Raw genomic sequence first — 13,735 nt, forward strand, 5'->3', positions numbered from 1 at the left:
CTGGAGCTTGACTCCCTCCTCCCTGAACCCTGTCATGCAGAGAGAGGTATCGAGGGTAGAGCTGGTGTCCTTGCTGGCCTGTGTGGCACCCTCCTCTTCCAAGGGCTAGGGGGGCTGGGCGTGGTGGCGCACGCCTTTAATCCCAGCACTTGGGAGACAGAGGCAGGTGGATTTCTGAGTTCGAGGCCAGCCTGGTCTACAGAGTGAGTTCCAGGACAGCCAGGGCTATACAGAGAAACCCTGTCTGAAAAAAACCAAAAGAAAAAACAAAACAAAACAAAACAAGGGCTAGGAGGCAGGAAAAGCCGCTACCTCTAAGTACCAAGAGCTGCTATAATTAGCCAGGCCAAGATCTGTCCTCTGCCTCCAGTGGTACCCTTCAACTTTTTCCTACCTGGAAAGAAGACACCTCCTTGTTCAGGTCAGGAGTGTGCCCTGTGTGTCTCTTTCTCCAGCCCACACTGTTTCCTGGCACAAGGACTTTCCTAAGCCCAACCCCAGGACTACTGGTCTTCAGTGTCAGAGCTGTGCCTGGAGTGTGATTGGCCTTGGGAGAACTGTGGTTCTTGGTCTGGCACAGATCCCTGCAACATCTCAGGAAGCCACTAACCAAAGCCAGGAAAGGAAAGCCCCGGCCCTGGGGAGACCTAAGCAGATTATGTTTAGTTACTCTTTGAAAATACCCAGATGTGGCTTTACAGTGTCTTAGGTTGCCTGCTGTTTATTCTTTGTTACAGACACTCCTATGAACACTGGAGATTATGGTCTTACTATACCCTCACCCTGGTTCATGCTCACTTATTTAGCAATGTCAAAGAGCCCAAGGGTGCAGCTCCCCTTCCTACTGTTATATCTAGGCTAGGTAGACTTGTGGCTCCTGAGAAGGGTACCCTCATCATCCAAGATCTAGCCACCCTCATCACTGGCCAGCCTCTTGTATCTAGTCCTGCTTCCTGCCTCTCAGACCTTACAGACAGTTAACCTGCTGCCCTATGTAGTCCACCTGCCACCTCCTTAGTATTATCTGTTGCTGTCCTGTGCTCCCTGTGCCCCAGCTTTGAGCTTCACAAGGCCAGTTTTGCCCTTTCTGCAAGGCCCAGCCTCCCAGAGCCTGTACCTACTGCTCCTGTCTCCTGCTGAACCAGGATCGATGTTTTAGTTTTCCTTTTCATTTATTTTTATTTTATTAATTTTTATAGTTATTCATTATTTAGTTTATTAGGTATTTTTGTTTGTTTTTTTGAGACAGGGTTTCTCTGTGTAGCCCTGGCTGTCCTGGAACTCACTTTGTAGACCAGGCTGGCCTGGAACTCACTCTGTAGACCAGGCTGGCCTCGAACTCAGAAATCCACCTGCCTCTGCCTCCCAAGCACTGGGATTAAAAGCGTGCGCCACCATTGCCTGGCCCAGCTTATTTTTAAATTTTATGTGCATGGGTATTTTGCCCGCTGAGACCAGAACAGAGCATTGAATCCCCAGGACCAGGAGTTAAAGATGTTTGTGAGCCACTGTTTGGGTGCTAAGAACTGAACCTGGCTCTTGTATAAAAACAGCTAGGACTCTCAACTACTGAGCCCTGGGGTTATTAATCCCAAACCTGAGCTCAGGATTATTCTTTTTTATTAATTTTAAGTTATGGGTATGTGTGTGCATCTATGTATATGTGCATCAGAATGCAGGAGCCTACAAAGGCCAGAGGGGTGAGATCTCTGGATTTATGGGATGGCTGTGAAGCAGCAGACAGGTGGTGTGAACCAGACTTGGGTCCTCTGGGAAGCAGCATCTCTCTCAAACCACTGACTCAAGCTCCCGTCTGCCCTCCCACCCTTAGGATATCGTTGTTGATCATCTTCCTTTTTCTGCTTCAATGAATTGGGGGCATAATCATGTTTCCCTGGGGTCGTTTCAGGAGAGATTTAGAAAGCCTTTCCTGAGAACCCCTTGAAAGGCTCCCTTGGCAGGAACAGTGTTGTTAGCAGCTAATGTGTTTCCCCTTGATGCCCCACTCCAGCTGCATAGACTCATGGTTTGAAGTGAACAGATCTTGTCCAGAGCACCCTGCTGACTGACCCTGCTGGGCCTGCTTGCCGACTCCTCTCAAAGGTGAGCCCATACTTGGCGGGAGACTCTGGGCTAAGAGTCAAGTTTCTGGGAGCTGGGGGAGAGGAGCTGGCCTGCCTGATACACACCCCACCAAGGAGAAAGCAGAAGCAGAAAGACAGAAGCCATCTCCTCAGAGAGCAGTCCCCAGGAAGTAGGGGGATGTTCCTGGGAGTTGGGGGAGCATGAAAGAGCGATAGTAACCTAGTCATGAGAACTCCATGCAAAGATAGAACCAGGCTCCTTCCCCTCAGGAGAGGCAGAAGGTCCCCTGCAGGGTGCATGGGCTGGAGCAGAGGCGCCCCCAGCCAGGCTCTACAGCAGCCTCACCTCCCTCACCTCTCAGAGACTCGGTTCTGAAAGGGAAGAATCACTAAGTAGTGGCCTGTGGAACAGACATTGTCCACTGCAAAGACATGGCCTGAGGTCTTTCCACTCCTGGTTCTTCCACCGGCCTGAGAGGTCCAGGCCACACTCAGTCCTTGTGTCCCAGGCACAGTGTCACAGCAGCAGGCTACTCCCTCCCACACACGCACTTCTGGTGCTGTGTAACCATTGGATCTGACCTTCATTTCTTCCCCAGGGTACCTTGTTTAACTGCCCCTATCCCGCCCCCACCCTGCCTGTGCCTTTGAGGACTGTGTTGGGTGTTCTCTCTCTTTTGTTTTGTTTAGTTTGTTTTTGTCCCATCCAACTGAAAACCATCAGCCCCTTCCCACTTGATCCCACATCCAAAGGCTTGGGGATCCCTTTTCTTCTCTCTCTTCTTTGTTGTTTTTTCTTTTGTTAGGTTTATTTTATTTATTCCAAGTAAATGCCCAGAACAGCTGCTGGTGTCAGGCAAATCAGGGACATTGGCTCTTTCTACCCTCACCTCAAAACCTGATGCCAAGCGAGGGAGAGTGAGGCAGAGGGACTGGATCCCAGCTCCAGAGTGCAGGTCCAGAATGCCGCCGCCGGCATGATGTTTGGCTTCCAATGGGCCTGCCTGGACTGAACCAGATGCCCCAGCCAACCAGCCTGGTCTCAGGGGGACACAAGCTGCTGCCACCGTGCGATGGAGCGGCAACTCTCAGCAAGATGAAGCGGGACTGACTTCTTCCGACCCACACAGGGACAGCCAGCCCCTGTTCCTGGGAGGAGGCTCCTCGGACACTGGACAGAGCTGAGCTTGGGACACCAGAGAGAACAGGGCACCCTTCTGCACTGACTTCCAGAAAATGGTCCTCCCTGAGGACACCCAGTGGATGAGAGAAGAATGAATTGACCTCTATCCTTCCCCTCACCCTCGACCCAGGAGGGAAAGGGCATTTTCTTTTTCACCTTTGAAAGGCGTTGTGGGTCTGTCTTTAAAAAGTGTTTACAAACAACAAAAAATTCTATAAAAAAGTCTTGTGTCGACTGGTGTTTTCCCTTGTGATGTTTACAGCCTGCTGTTTGCTGCCCAGCTAAAAACCACTCATGACAGAAGCAAGCATAGCCATGTCCTGACCCTAGCGCTCTGATGGCAGGTGGGCAGGCGGGCACACGTTAGTCCCTCTGCCCAGCGCCCCAGTTGGCTCTCTGCATCACTAACCTTTCTACCTTTGGGGATTCGTTTTTTTTTTGTTTTCTTGTTCTTCTGTCCCATTTTTCTGGCTTGGTTTTGCACTTTTCTCCCCTTAAATTTCCTTGATTTCCTTGCCAAAAAAGAGGAAGATGAAGAGCCCATCGTGGACACTTGCCCTCCCCCAGCCCCGAGTCTCCCCTGCCTTTCCTCCTGGATCTGATCCCATCAGAGGATTTAATAATCACAAATACACTGAAAAAAAAAATGCCTGGACATTTTTCCAAGGCCCCTGTGATTTTTTTTTCCCCCTGAGGAAATTTAGACTTAGCTAAAGGACTGTGTGCTGCAACCCCCATTTTCAGGCGCACGGAAATATTTTAGCCATTCACACATGACATCAGCCCATGCAGGATAGGTTTCTGTATTTATATATTAAAATCCAAAAAAAAAAAATTACAAAAATGTTTTAAAACTGTTCAAAGCTTAGGAGAAAAGCTTATCAGTCAAGGTGTTTTGATATGGTATTAAAATAGTGTGTAACAAAAGATGCACCGTGTGATTTATTTTAATGAAGTGTTGTTACACAATCAAGGTGGAAGGCAAATGCCAGTTCCCTCTGTCCACCTCTCAGCCCACACCCCCTCCCTCAGCACCTGTAATGGCTTAGCCACTCCTGGGCAGAGGCTCTACATAGTGGCTCGGCTGTGTCTTTGAAGTTTATAAATTCTTAAGCATCATGGAGTGATTGTCAGTCTTCTGTCATCTCTGGTTGTGATAGGATGCTACTGGAATGATATTCAGGGGCAAAGCTCTTACAGCCACCAGAGGATACAGGCACCTGGAGATGCCAGCCCAGTCCGTTTGCTTTTCAGAGCCTCTGCCCCCCTCCCTACCCTCTGCTTGCCTGTTGCTCCGTGCAGAGCCAAGTGCTGACTCATGGGCATGCTTCTCTGAGGCCCCGGAAAAGGCCCTGCTCTGGGCTTCTTCCAGCTCACAGTCCTTGAACCAGAACCAGCCACTCAGCCTCATACAAGTTAGCAAATTGCAGGCTGGGCAGGAAACCTCGGGGCAGAGCAGCAGTGCATACCTGCCTGTCTTCTAGCCAGGCTCCAGGAGCTGCATTTCAGGGCCTCCTGCAGAGCCAGCTAAGGGAAGCTCTGGAGGGAGATGGCACCACCTCTCTACCATGACCATTTCCAGACCTGCCCCTTGTACTGCTGTGTCAGGGCCCAGTCCCAGCAGGCCCACAAGTTTGGACTATGCTACCACCCTTGCCCTCAGATGCGTCCTGAAGCAATTGCTCTGTGCAAGGACATGTGTTGGAGGCCAGTGGGCATGTGGGCACCAAGGCAGGGAGGCAAGTTCAGAGAACTAAGAGTGCTTTATTTAGAGCCTGAGTGTCAGACGCCTCAGGACCTGAACTGTAAGCACTGTCAATGGCCAGAAACTGGGCTCTTGTCTGTACTGGGGCACTTTACTTCTTGGTGGAACCGTGAACTCGATCCCTTGCATGTGAAGTGGGGACAGGGTCATGCGGCTCGGTTCAGTTTGTGTCGGGGATCTGCCCCAAAGGCCTGGCACATGCGCAGCAGGCTTCCTTGTAGCTATGTCACTGCAAAGGGCACTGTTCTATTCCCAGCACCTCCAGCTTCTGCCTGGCACCTGTGTCTCCCCGTTCTATATATAATCCTACCAGCAGAGCTGGCGGGCCAGGGCCCAGCCCGCAAAGAGATCTCCTTGTCTGACCCCCGGGCCTGGAGACAGGCTTTGTGTGCCCACCTTGGCTGTGTGAGCTCGGCTGCCCTGGCAGTGCTGTGGCTGAGTCCCGTGGTTGAGTTGGTTGGGGCGGCGCTGAGCCCCACACCGGGTGCTATTCTAGGCTCTCTAGGCTGGTGCTCATCCCATCCCCAGTGACTTCCGCCCCCACCTGGCACACCAAAGCCCTCTGTTGGCTGTCATGTCCTCTGAATTTGGACCCAGATTGCCAGTGCCTGGTGTGAGGGGTGGGTGGGACTGGGCTTGTCTGGGCTTCCCAAGGTGGCACTTGTGTGTGTCACCTTTTATCCAGACAGCCCTCCAGAATCCTGTGTTGTTCGTTCCTACTCTGCCTTTCTGAGAAGGAAGAAAATCCGGAAGAGCCAAGGGATGGGTTCTTCCCCTTAGCTCTGAGGAGCCCAGAAAGCCTTCTGAGAGCTCCAGGAGCCCCTTTTGAAAACCACCCATCTAAGCCATTTAATAGTATTGAAACTCATAGGAGAATGTCCTCCTTAGGAGACAGTGGCTGAAATATATAGTTGAATGATTTCAAGAAATGTATAATCTAATCCCATATGGTCTCCCCTCCCCCAAAATATACAAAGCAAATAAGGCAAAAATGTCCATTGTTGAATCTTCAACGACTGATATTTCAGTGAATATAGTGTATTTGTTCTTTCAACTTTTTCTGTATGTTTGGGATTTTCTTTAATAAAAGAAATTGTGGGGAAATGGCTGTGTATTGAGTTTCCCATTATTGGAGGGTGTATGTAGGAGCCCTGCCCAGTGGAACTCAACTTGGGAGGACTTGAGGTGAACAGACTGTCTGGGGGTGAGGGGGGTTCACTGGCGATATTTCTCAATGGTGAATTCGGGACTGGTGTTTGGGTTTCTTCATCCTGAAGTAGTTTGGGAGCAAGCCAAAGAATCATGAGACAGACCTGAAGTTGGACTAAGAAAGTGTCAGGGTGGGGGGCAGGAGGCTGCTTCTTCCTTTTTTTTTTCCAACCCAAGTACCTAGCAGTAGAGAAGATGGTACTACAGTTGACTGGGACCCACAAGGGTAAAATGCCTAGAGACTGGCCACCCTAAAAGTGTCTGCTAGGTTTCTGGTGTTGCGCGCCCTCTCGTGGACTTCTGGGGAACAACTGCAAGTACCTCCAGACCAGGGCTCTGACCAGGGAGTCTCAAAACTGCCAGGCCCCAAAGTAGGCAAGACCCTGACTTTGAAAGTAAGCGCTGGTGGATAGAGCTTTATACCATGGATAGGGATGGGACACAGTAGGTTAGTTCATCTGTATTTCTATTGTCCACCATAACAGCTTGAAGAAGGTGCTTCAGTTTCCTGGTGGGGAAGCTGTCAGGTGACCTCCACCACTGGCAGGTCTCCTGCCTCAGGTATGCAAAAGCAGAGGGGCTGGGACTGACTTTCTTCCAAAACTTGAACTCCATCCCCTCCCCAGGCTACAGTTAGTCTGGGGATGGGCCCAAAACAAATGCTTTTTAGCCCAAGGTCAAGAGACCTAGAGGGGGAAAGGATGCAGCTGCAAACGGGGCTCACGTGACCAAAGAGCCGGCCCAACAGTGCCGGATGGAACGGTCCTCCCTCCCTCTGCAAGGAAAGGAACGCTCCTGTCATCATATATACAGGGTGAGTCATGATGCAGGGCACCAGCAGAGGAGAGGCCCCCACAGACGGATCTGGGATCTGATCTTAGCTTGGAGTAGATCCACACCACCTCTGCCAGCCAGGAAGACACCCCACTGGGAAACACCCTGGGTTTTCTACCGGAGTAAAAGGCTCCTAAGAACAAGGGTAGCAGCTTTCTGTGAGAGAGTCCAGCTCCCTCACCTTCATCTTGAGCCCCAGCTACAGAGGCTACCTGGCAGGCATAGATAGATAGATAGATAGATAGATAGATAGATAGATAGCATCAGCCCTTCCATTTCGTGCTCGATCGTTGGCATGAAGGAAAAGACCAGAACAGGGGCGGGCTTTGTGTTCTGGAGATTGCCAGCCAAGGGTTACACATTCCTCATAGCACTTTGCCTGGGTTCATGAGACCACGGGGATCCAGTGTGTTTTTGAGCTGCCGCATGGTCTCCACGCCCACGGGGCCCACTTCCTCTTGGAGCAGCTGTCGCTTGCCCAGTCCGATGCCATGTTCTCCAGTGCATGTCCCACCGAGTGCCAGGGCCCGCCTAGGAAGCCAATTGAAGGAACCCCCAGCACTCCTCCCTCAGCCTCCGCCCTCCCCAGCCCCCAACCCTCCCCGGTACAGTCCTCACCTGCCCAGATTTTCTGCAAAGGCCTTGACCCTCCTCTGCTCCTCTGCATCATCTGGGTCGACCAGGAGGATGCAGTGAAAGTTGCCATCACCCACATGCCCAACGATGGCTCCTAGGGGCCCAGAGAACAGTAAGTGTCGCCTCTAGTCTCCTTGCCCAGGCCTTGGCTAACCCCAGCGCCTCCCAGACGGCAGTGAAGTAGAACAAAACCTGTGAGTTTTGAAGCTTTAATCTCCTCCTTGGTCTCTACCAAGATCTCTGGCAGCCGGGAGATGGGTACACACACGTCCGTGGAATAGGCCTGAATCGGAAGGCAAGCCTGTGTGATTCCCCCCATCACCCACTGCCTACCCAAAGTTAAGGGATCACTGTGGTCAAGCCTAGGACCAATCCAAGGGGTCTTGATGTCGCGGAGTGACACATCTGACCCACTGGTCTTCTTCGCTAGCCCAGGTCTTCACTACTCCCCTGGATCTAAGCCTGGACCCCATGCAGGGTCCCAGCAGCCCCACCCTTCTGAACTTCTGCATAATCTGCCCAGCCGTCCCATCTAGCTAGACTGCCTCCTTCCTCTCCATTTCTTCCCCAGGAGGCCCTTCCAATGTTTAGAATTCCTAAGTGCTCAACACTATACCTGAGGCTGACTTGTGAACTCCTAAGTTTGGAGCAAATTAACAGTTCTTTCTCTCTAGACTCTGGAATAGCTGGGTGCAGTGGTCTATAGCCCCTTGTCCTCACACCCACTCAGCCAGCCCTTGGTGGGCCTCAGTCTTCTCTATGTGAGTGGGTAGATCCCACCTCCAGCCCCAGCTTCAGCTCACCTTACTTCCTGGACTCAGGGCCAAGGCTGCATACCAAGCATTGTGCCGCGCTGCCCAAAGTTCATTGCGCTTTTCGGCCTCCTTGGCCCAGGAGAAGTGAGAGCCACCATTATCCTGAGTGATTGCCTCTGTAGTAGGCACAGAAAGGCTGATGGTTAGACCCCTACACTGGGACAGCCTCAGACCTCACAGCGCCGTGTCCCCGGCGCACCTGTGCGCTGCAGCTGTTCCGCCAGTGTCTGCTGGGAACCGTGGAACTCCAGGAAAAGCGTGGGTGCCACGGGGCAGTTAAGTTTGCTGTGTCTGTTGCAGGCATCCATCATGACATCATCTAGGAACTCTGGAACCAGGGAGAGGGCTGATCAGGTGAGGCCTGGCCTTCTAAGGGGGCCTTTTCGGTGGAACCCACCCCCCTGGCTCACCAATGCGAGCCACGGGCACTGCAGCCTGGAGGATCTGAACTGTGCTGTCCACAGCCGCTTGAACACTGGGGAACGCACAGGTGGCAGCCACCGTTGCTTCCGGCGCAGGGTGCAGGCGCAGGGTGGTTGATGTAATGATGCCCAGGGTCCCCTCAGAGCCCACAAAGAGTCCTGTGAGATTGTAGCCAGCTGCACTCTTCCTGGGCCCAGGAACATACAAGGTAGGTGAGCGCCCAGGCCGTGTGAGCGACTACAACTACAGAAGTCACCATAGCTAGAAGACAGGTTTGGTCTGATCTCCTGCAGCCCCAGATTGTCATCACAGAGTTTGTGGTTTAATGACCCAGAGAGGCCTTGCACAGGGAGAGCCAACTCCAGCTGAGCCTCCAGAGTTGCAGGGTGCTCCTGAGTGTCACTTACCGATCCAATCCAGGAGGCCCTGCAACTGGGTCAGGCAGTGCTCACCTGTAATGGCGGCCCCGGCCTGCGGTGTGAAGCAGCCTGCCGTCAGGCAGCACTACCTCCAGGTTAATCACGTTGTCCCGCATGGTTCCATAGCGCACAGCATTGGTGCCCGAGGCCCCGGTGGCTGCCATGCCACACAGAGAAGCATCTGCGCCTGGGTCTAGAGAATGAAATGCTGGAGAGGGCAACTGCAGAGGCCCTTTCCCTCTTGTGGGAAAGATGGGGCCCTGTGAAATCCCTCAGACCACGCCCCCAAGCCCTCGGTCAGGTACTCTGTGGTTAGTCCAAGGCCTACCAACAGGAAACCAAAGGCCACTGTCACGCAGGTGGGTATTGAGAGCTTTACGGGTGACTCCAGGCTCCACCACCACGGAGAAGTCTTCTGTATTCAGCTCCGTGATCTGGTCCATATGGGTCAGGTTGATGCACACTCCACCCTGGTAGCAAGGGAGTCAAAAACAGCTGCCCAACCTAGGTCTCTAGGCCCGAGGCAGCCCGCTAGAGCCCCATTTTATGGCTGAGGCCTGCAGCAACCATACCAAAGCTCTGGGATGGCAGGTGAAGAGAGCTGTAAATGTGTCCTGTATAATGGGACCAGACCCAGGGCACCCCCACTATACCTGCACAGCACAGACTCCCCCCTCAACACCGGTGCCTGTGCCAAATGGGATGATGGGAACACCTTGATTGTAGCACAGGCTTGCCACTCGGCTGACCTGGTCCACATTCTGAGGCCAAACCACAGCATCAGGAGGTTGACACCTAGAAGCAGGCAGGCCCAGAGGTTTGAAAAGGATGGAAGCTTCTCACCCTCTCTTATCCAGGAACCTGCAATGGTTTAAGGACCCAAGGACAGGGACCTCAGCAGATCAGGGCAGAGAGCACCTCTCCGTGTAAGGATGCCAGAACTCCAAACAGGTGACCAGAGAGACAGGGACCCTCAGTCCCTTCTGATACCTGTGCATCGATTCATCATGCCCGTGTTGCTCTCTGACTGCAGAAGCAGTGGACACGTGGGGGCTCCCTACAACTGCCTTCAGAGCCTCCACAAAGTCCTGGCTGAGTCCACCCTGCAGGGGAGAAAAGTGCGAGGGGGTCATCGGAAAGACAGTCGGAGGGAGCCACAGACCTGCCCTGTGGCCGGGTGGGAAGAATGAGGGGCTGGTCAACCTGCAAGGTGACGTCACTGAGCCCCGAGGACATTACGTCGGGCTCTCCACCCTCTGGGACCCCATCCACAAGTAGACTTATACCTGCGACCCCCTGGAGCAGAAACTCCTCCAGGGAGACAGCCTCTGGGTGGCCACCCGAAGGAGCATGGCCATAGCCAGACCGCAGCTAAGGGGAGAATAACTAGGCGGAGAGGAAGCCTTGCCAGCCTGCCTCTCGCTGTGCCCAATAGCTGCCCTGGGTGGAGCCTGCTTAAGGTGGAGCCGGTTTAAGGTGGCCTCTGCAGATCTGGAAAAGAAGGACAACAGCTACTTCACGTGTTACAAGTCAACTAACTGCTGCTCCCCGAAGAGCCCTCCAAACAAACATCGTGTACGGAGGCTTTCAAGTCCCACCGGGCACTCGGACTTTGTCTTCTACACTTCCAGCCTCTTCTTTGATCTCTAAGCTGCAGTTTTCCTTTCCATTCCAGAGCTCAGGCCGGCCTGCAACCTTGGCACATACACTGTGCCCTACTCCCTGAATCATCTCCTGACTCCCTGTCAGGCAGAGCCTTCCTCACCTTGCAAGCCTCAACAGCATGCCACAGAGTAGACTTGCCACCATGACCACGAAGAGGGAAACTCCAGAGGTCATTCTGGGACAGAGTGGGTAGCATAGTGCAGTGCCCAGAAAGGCCGCCTTGCAGAGGAGTGCTAAGGAAAAGCAGGGAAGGAGATTAATTCCAAGACCATCCTGTTGGTTCCAAACAACTCCCACAGCAATTCCAGAAGAGCCTTTGCTACCACCACTGAGCTAAACTACCTCCCAATGACTCTCTTCCTTCCGGTCAGGAATACAAACTCCTAATTTATTTAGTTTTTTTATCCAGCTTTATTGTGTCTGTGTGCATGATGGAGGAACATACGCGCCACAGTGCATGCGTAGAGATCAGAAAACAACTTCGTGGAGTTGGTGGTTCTCTCTTAATTCACCAACCACATTTGGATGAATATGTAAAAAGAGAAAATCATGCCAGCCAGGCCTTATGGTATGCACCTGTAAACCCACACAGAGAGTCTGAGTTAGGAGGAGGATGAGATGAAGCCAGCCTGAGCCATAACAAAAGAAAACAAAACAAGACAAAATGACAAATTTAGTTATAGGGAATGGGGTGGTGGAGAGATAGCATCAGAGTTAAGGGCACTGATTGCTCTTGCAGAGGACCCGGGTTCAATTCCTAGCACCCACATGGGATGACTCACAACCATCTGTAACTCAAATCCCAAGCAGGGAATCAAACACCCTCTTCTGGCCTCTGTGGGCCAAATACACAGGCAAAACACTCATACCTATAAACTAAAAAGAAATCCTTAAAATAGCAAATTTAGTTATAGATCTAATTGCTTTTATTTGCTCTTTTTGGATTGGGGCACCCTCCAAGACTACAGAATTGAACGAAACCCCCCAGCGGACAGTGGGTTCTCTAAAACAGGGACAACAGGAGGGGAGCTGATGGGTTGAAGTCAATCTGGCCTTCCTGGTAAGGTTAAAGCAGATGGGACACTCTGTCGATGTCGTGGTACACACAGCTCCAGTGTCACGGACTGAGCACTGTTACGTTTTGTTCTTATGAAACATCCCACACACTTCCCACTACCACCCTCCTTCTCAGGGATTCTCTCCTTACAATGACTCAGACTGGAATTTATAGTTTCTGGGAACCTTAGCCTGATGGGATCCTACATGTTTCCTTACAGTTTTGTTCGGATTGTGTGGCATTGAGCGCAAGTGACTCCATTTTGACTTGTGTATGAGTTTCTTTTCTCATACTGTGACAGAAAGAAGAAAAGAAAAGAAAAGAAAAGAAAAGAAAAGAAAAGAAAAGAAAAGAAAAGGGAGGGGAGGGGAAGGAGGGAGGGGGAAAGGGGGAAGGGAAGGGAAGGGAAAAGAGAAGAGAAGGGAGGAGAGGAGAGGGGAGGGGAGGGGAGGGGAAAGAGAGGAGAGGAAGAGAAGAGAAGAGAGGGGAGGGGGGAGGGGAGGGGAGGAGAAGAGAAGAGAAGAGAAGAGAAGAGAAGAGAAGAGAAGAGAAGAGAAGAGAAGAGAAGAGAAGAGAAGAGAAGAGAGAAGCTCTGCCGGGCGTGGTGGCGCACGCCTTTGATCCGAGCACTTGGGAGACAGAGGCAGGTGGATTTCTGAGTTCAAGGCCAGCCTGGTCTACAGAGTGAGTTCCAGGACAGCCAGGGCTATACAGAGAAACCCTGTCTCGAAAAAACAAACAAACAAACAAACAAAAAAAAAGCTCCCCACCTGACTGATAGCAGGCTTTTCCTTTTCCCATTATGAGATTTCCAGGGAAATTCCAGTTTCTTGTGGTCCATCATCAGGGACGTGTGGAGATCCAGAGGCCATGAGGAGGGAAACTCGAAGAGGTTCTTCCAGGGCACCGCACACTGTAACAACCCAGCCTACTCGAATTCTCTGATAGGCAGAGGTAGAGGCACAGATCGCCCTTTAGGACATCTTCATCCCTGCCAGGATGGCTCCATTCTCACTGTACTGGCTAGTTTTGTGTCAACTTGACACAGCTGGAGTTATCACAGAGAAAGGAGCTTTAGTTGAGGAAATGCCTCCATGAGATCCAACTGTAAGGCATTTTCTCAATTAGTGATCAAGGGGGAGGGCCCCTTATGGGTGGGACCATCTCTGGGCTGGTAGTCTTGGGTTCTATAAGACAGCAAGTTGAGCAAGCCAGAGGAAGCAAGCCAGTAAAGAACATCCCTCCATGGCCTCTGCATCAGCTCCTGCTTTCTGACCTGCTTGAGTTCCAGTCCTGACTTCCTTTGGTGATGAACAGCAGTGTGGAAGTATAAGCCAAATAAACCCTTTCCTCCCCAACTTGCTTCTTGGTCATGATGTTTGTGCAGGAATAGAAACCCTGACTAAGACACTCACTCTTTGTTTTTATACCTCAGTTCTGAGACATATTATGCCTGTGCCTGAAACAAGTGTCACAAGTAGAATATCAACAGAGATCAAAGTCCAGAGACAGACAGTTACTCAATGTCAGGTAGCTGAGGATACGAGCCATCGCTCCTCTCTTGGCTTTCGTTACTCTACAAGGGTGGGCACAGTGATTCCATTTTTGTTGTTGTTGTTGTTGGCTTTGACAACATCTTTGTTAC

The 13,735-nt window shown here is 51.8% G+C and overlaps 2 protein-coding genes across 12 annotated transcripts in view; one reads left to right on the forward strand and one right to left on the reverse strand.

The window, feature by feature from the left end:
• Positions 1-6,136, forward strand: part of Znrf1 (zinc and ring finger 1) — an 89,237-nt gene extending 83,101 nt beyond the window's left edge. For 5 of the 11 annotated variants that reach the window (NR_156703.1, NR_156704.1, XM_030243316.1 and 2 more), the window contains 2 exons: positions 2,012-2,103; positions 2,891-6,136. Coding sequence is in view for 9 of the 11 variants with exons in the window: in XM_030243316.1 (XP_030099176.1) it covers positions 2,012-2,069 (58 nt within the window). In the remaining 2 variants the exon portion in view is untranslated. Of the gene's footprint in view, positions 1-2,011 lie in introns of all 11 variants that reach the window. The other 6 variants (XM_030243317.1, NM_001168621.2, NM_001168623.2 and 3 more) reach the window with 2 other exon arrangements.
• Positions 6,027-10,752, reverse strand: Ldhd (lactate dehydrogenase D). Its single transcript, NM_027570.4, has 11 exons — positions 10,655-10,752; positions 10,359-10,471; positions 10,022-10,163; positions 9,697-9,838; positions 9,402-9,561; positions 8,937-9,136; positions 8,726-8,854; positions 8,515-8,642; positions 7,904-7,994; positions 7,694-7,805; positions 6,027-7,606 (listed from the first exon to the last, which is right to left on the reverse strand). Exons 1-11 carry the CDS (start codon positions 10,724-10,726, stop codon positions 7,441-7,443), a joined length of 1,455 nt encoding a protein of 484 aa, NP_081846.3. The 5' UTR covers positions 10,727-10,752; the 3' UTR covers positions 6,027-7,440.
• Between the last annotated feature and the right edge of the window lie 2,983 nt (positions 10,753-13,735).

Source organism: Mus musculus, chromosome 8 (assembly GCF_000001635.26).
Source record: "Mus musculus strain C57BL/6J chromosome 8, GRCm38.p6 C57BL/6J".
In the NCBI taxonomy this organism is placed as follows: domain Eukaryota; kingdom Metazoa; phylum Chordata; class Mammalia; order Rodentia; family Muridae; genus Mus; species Mus musculus.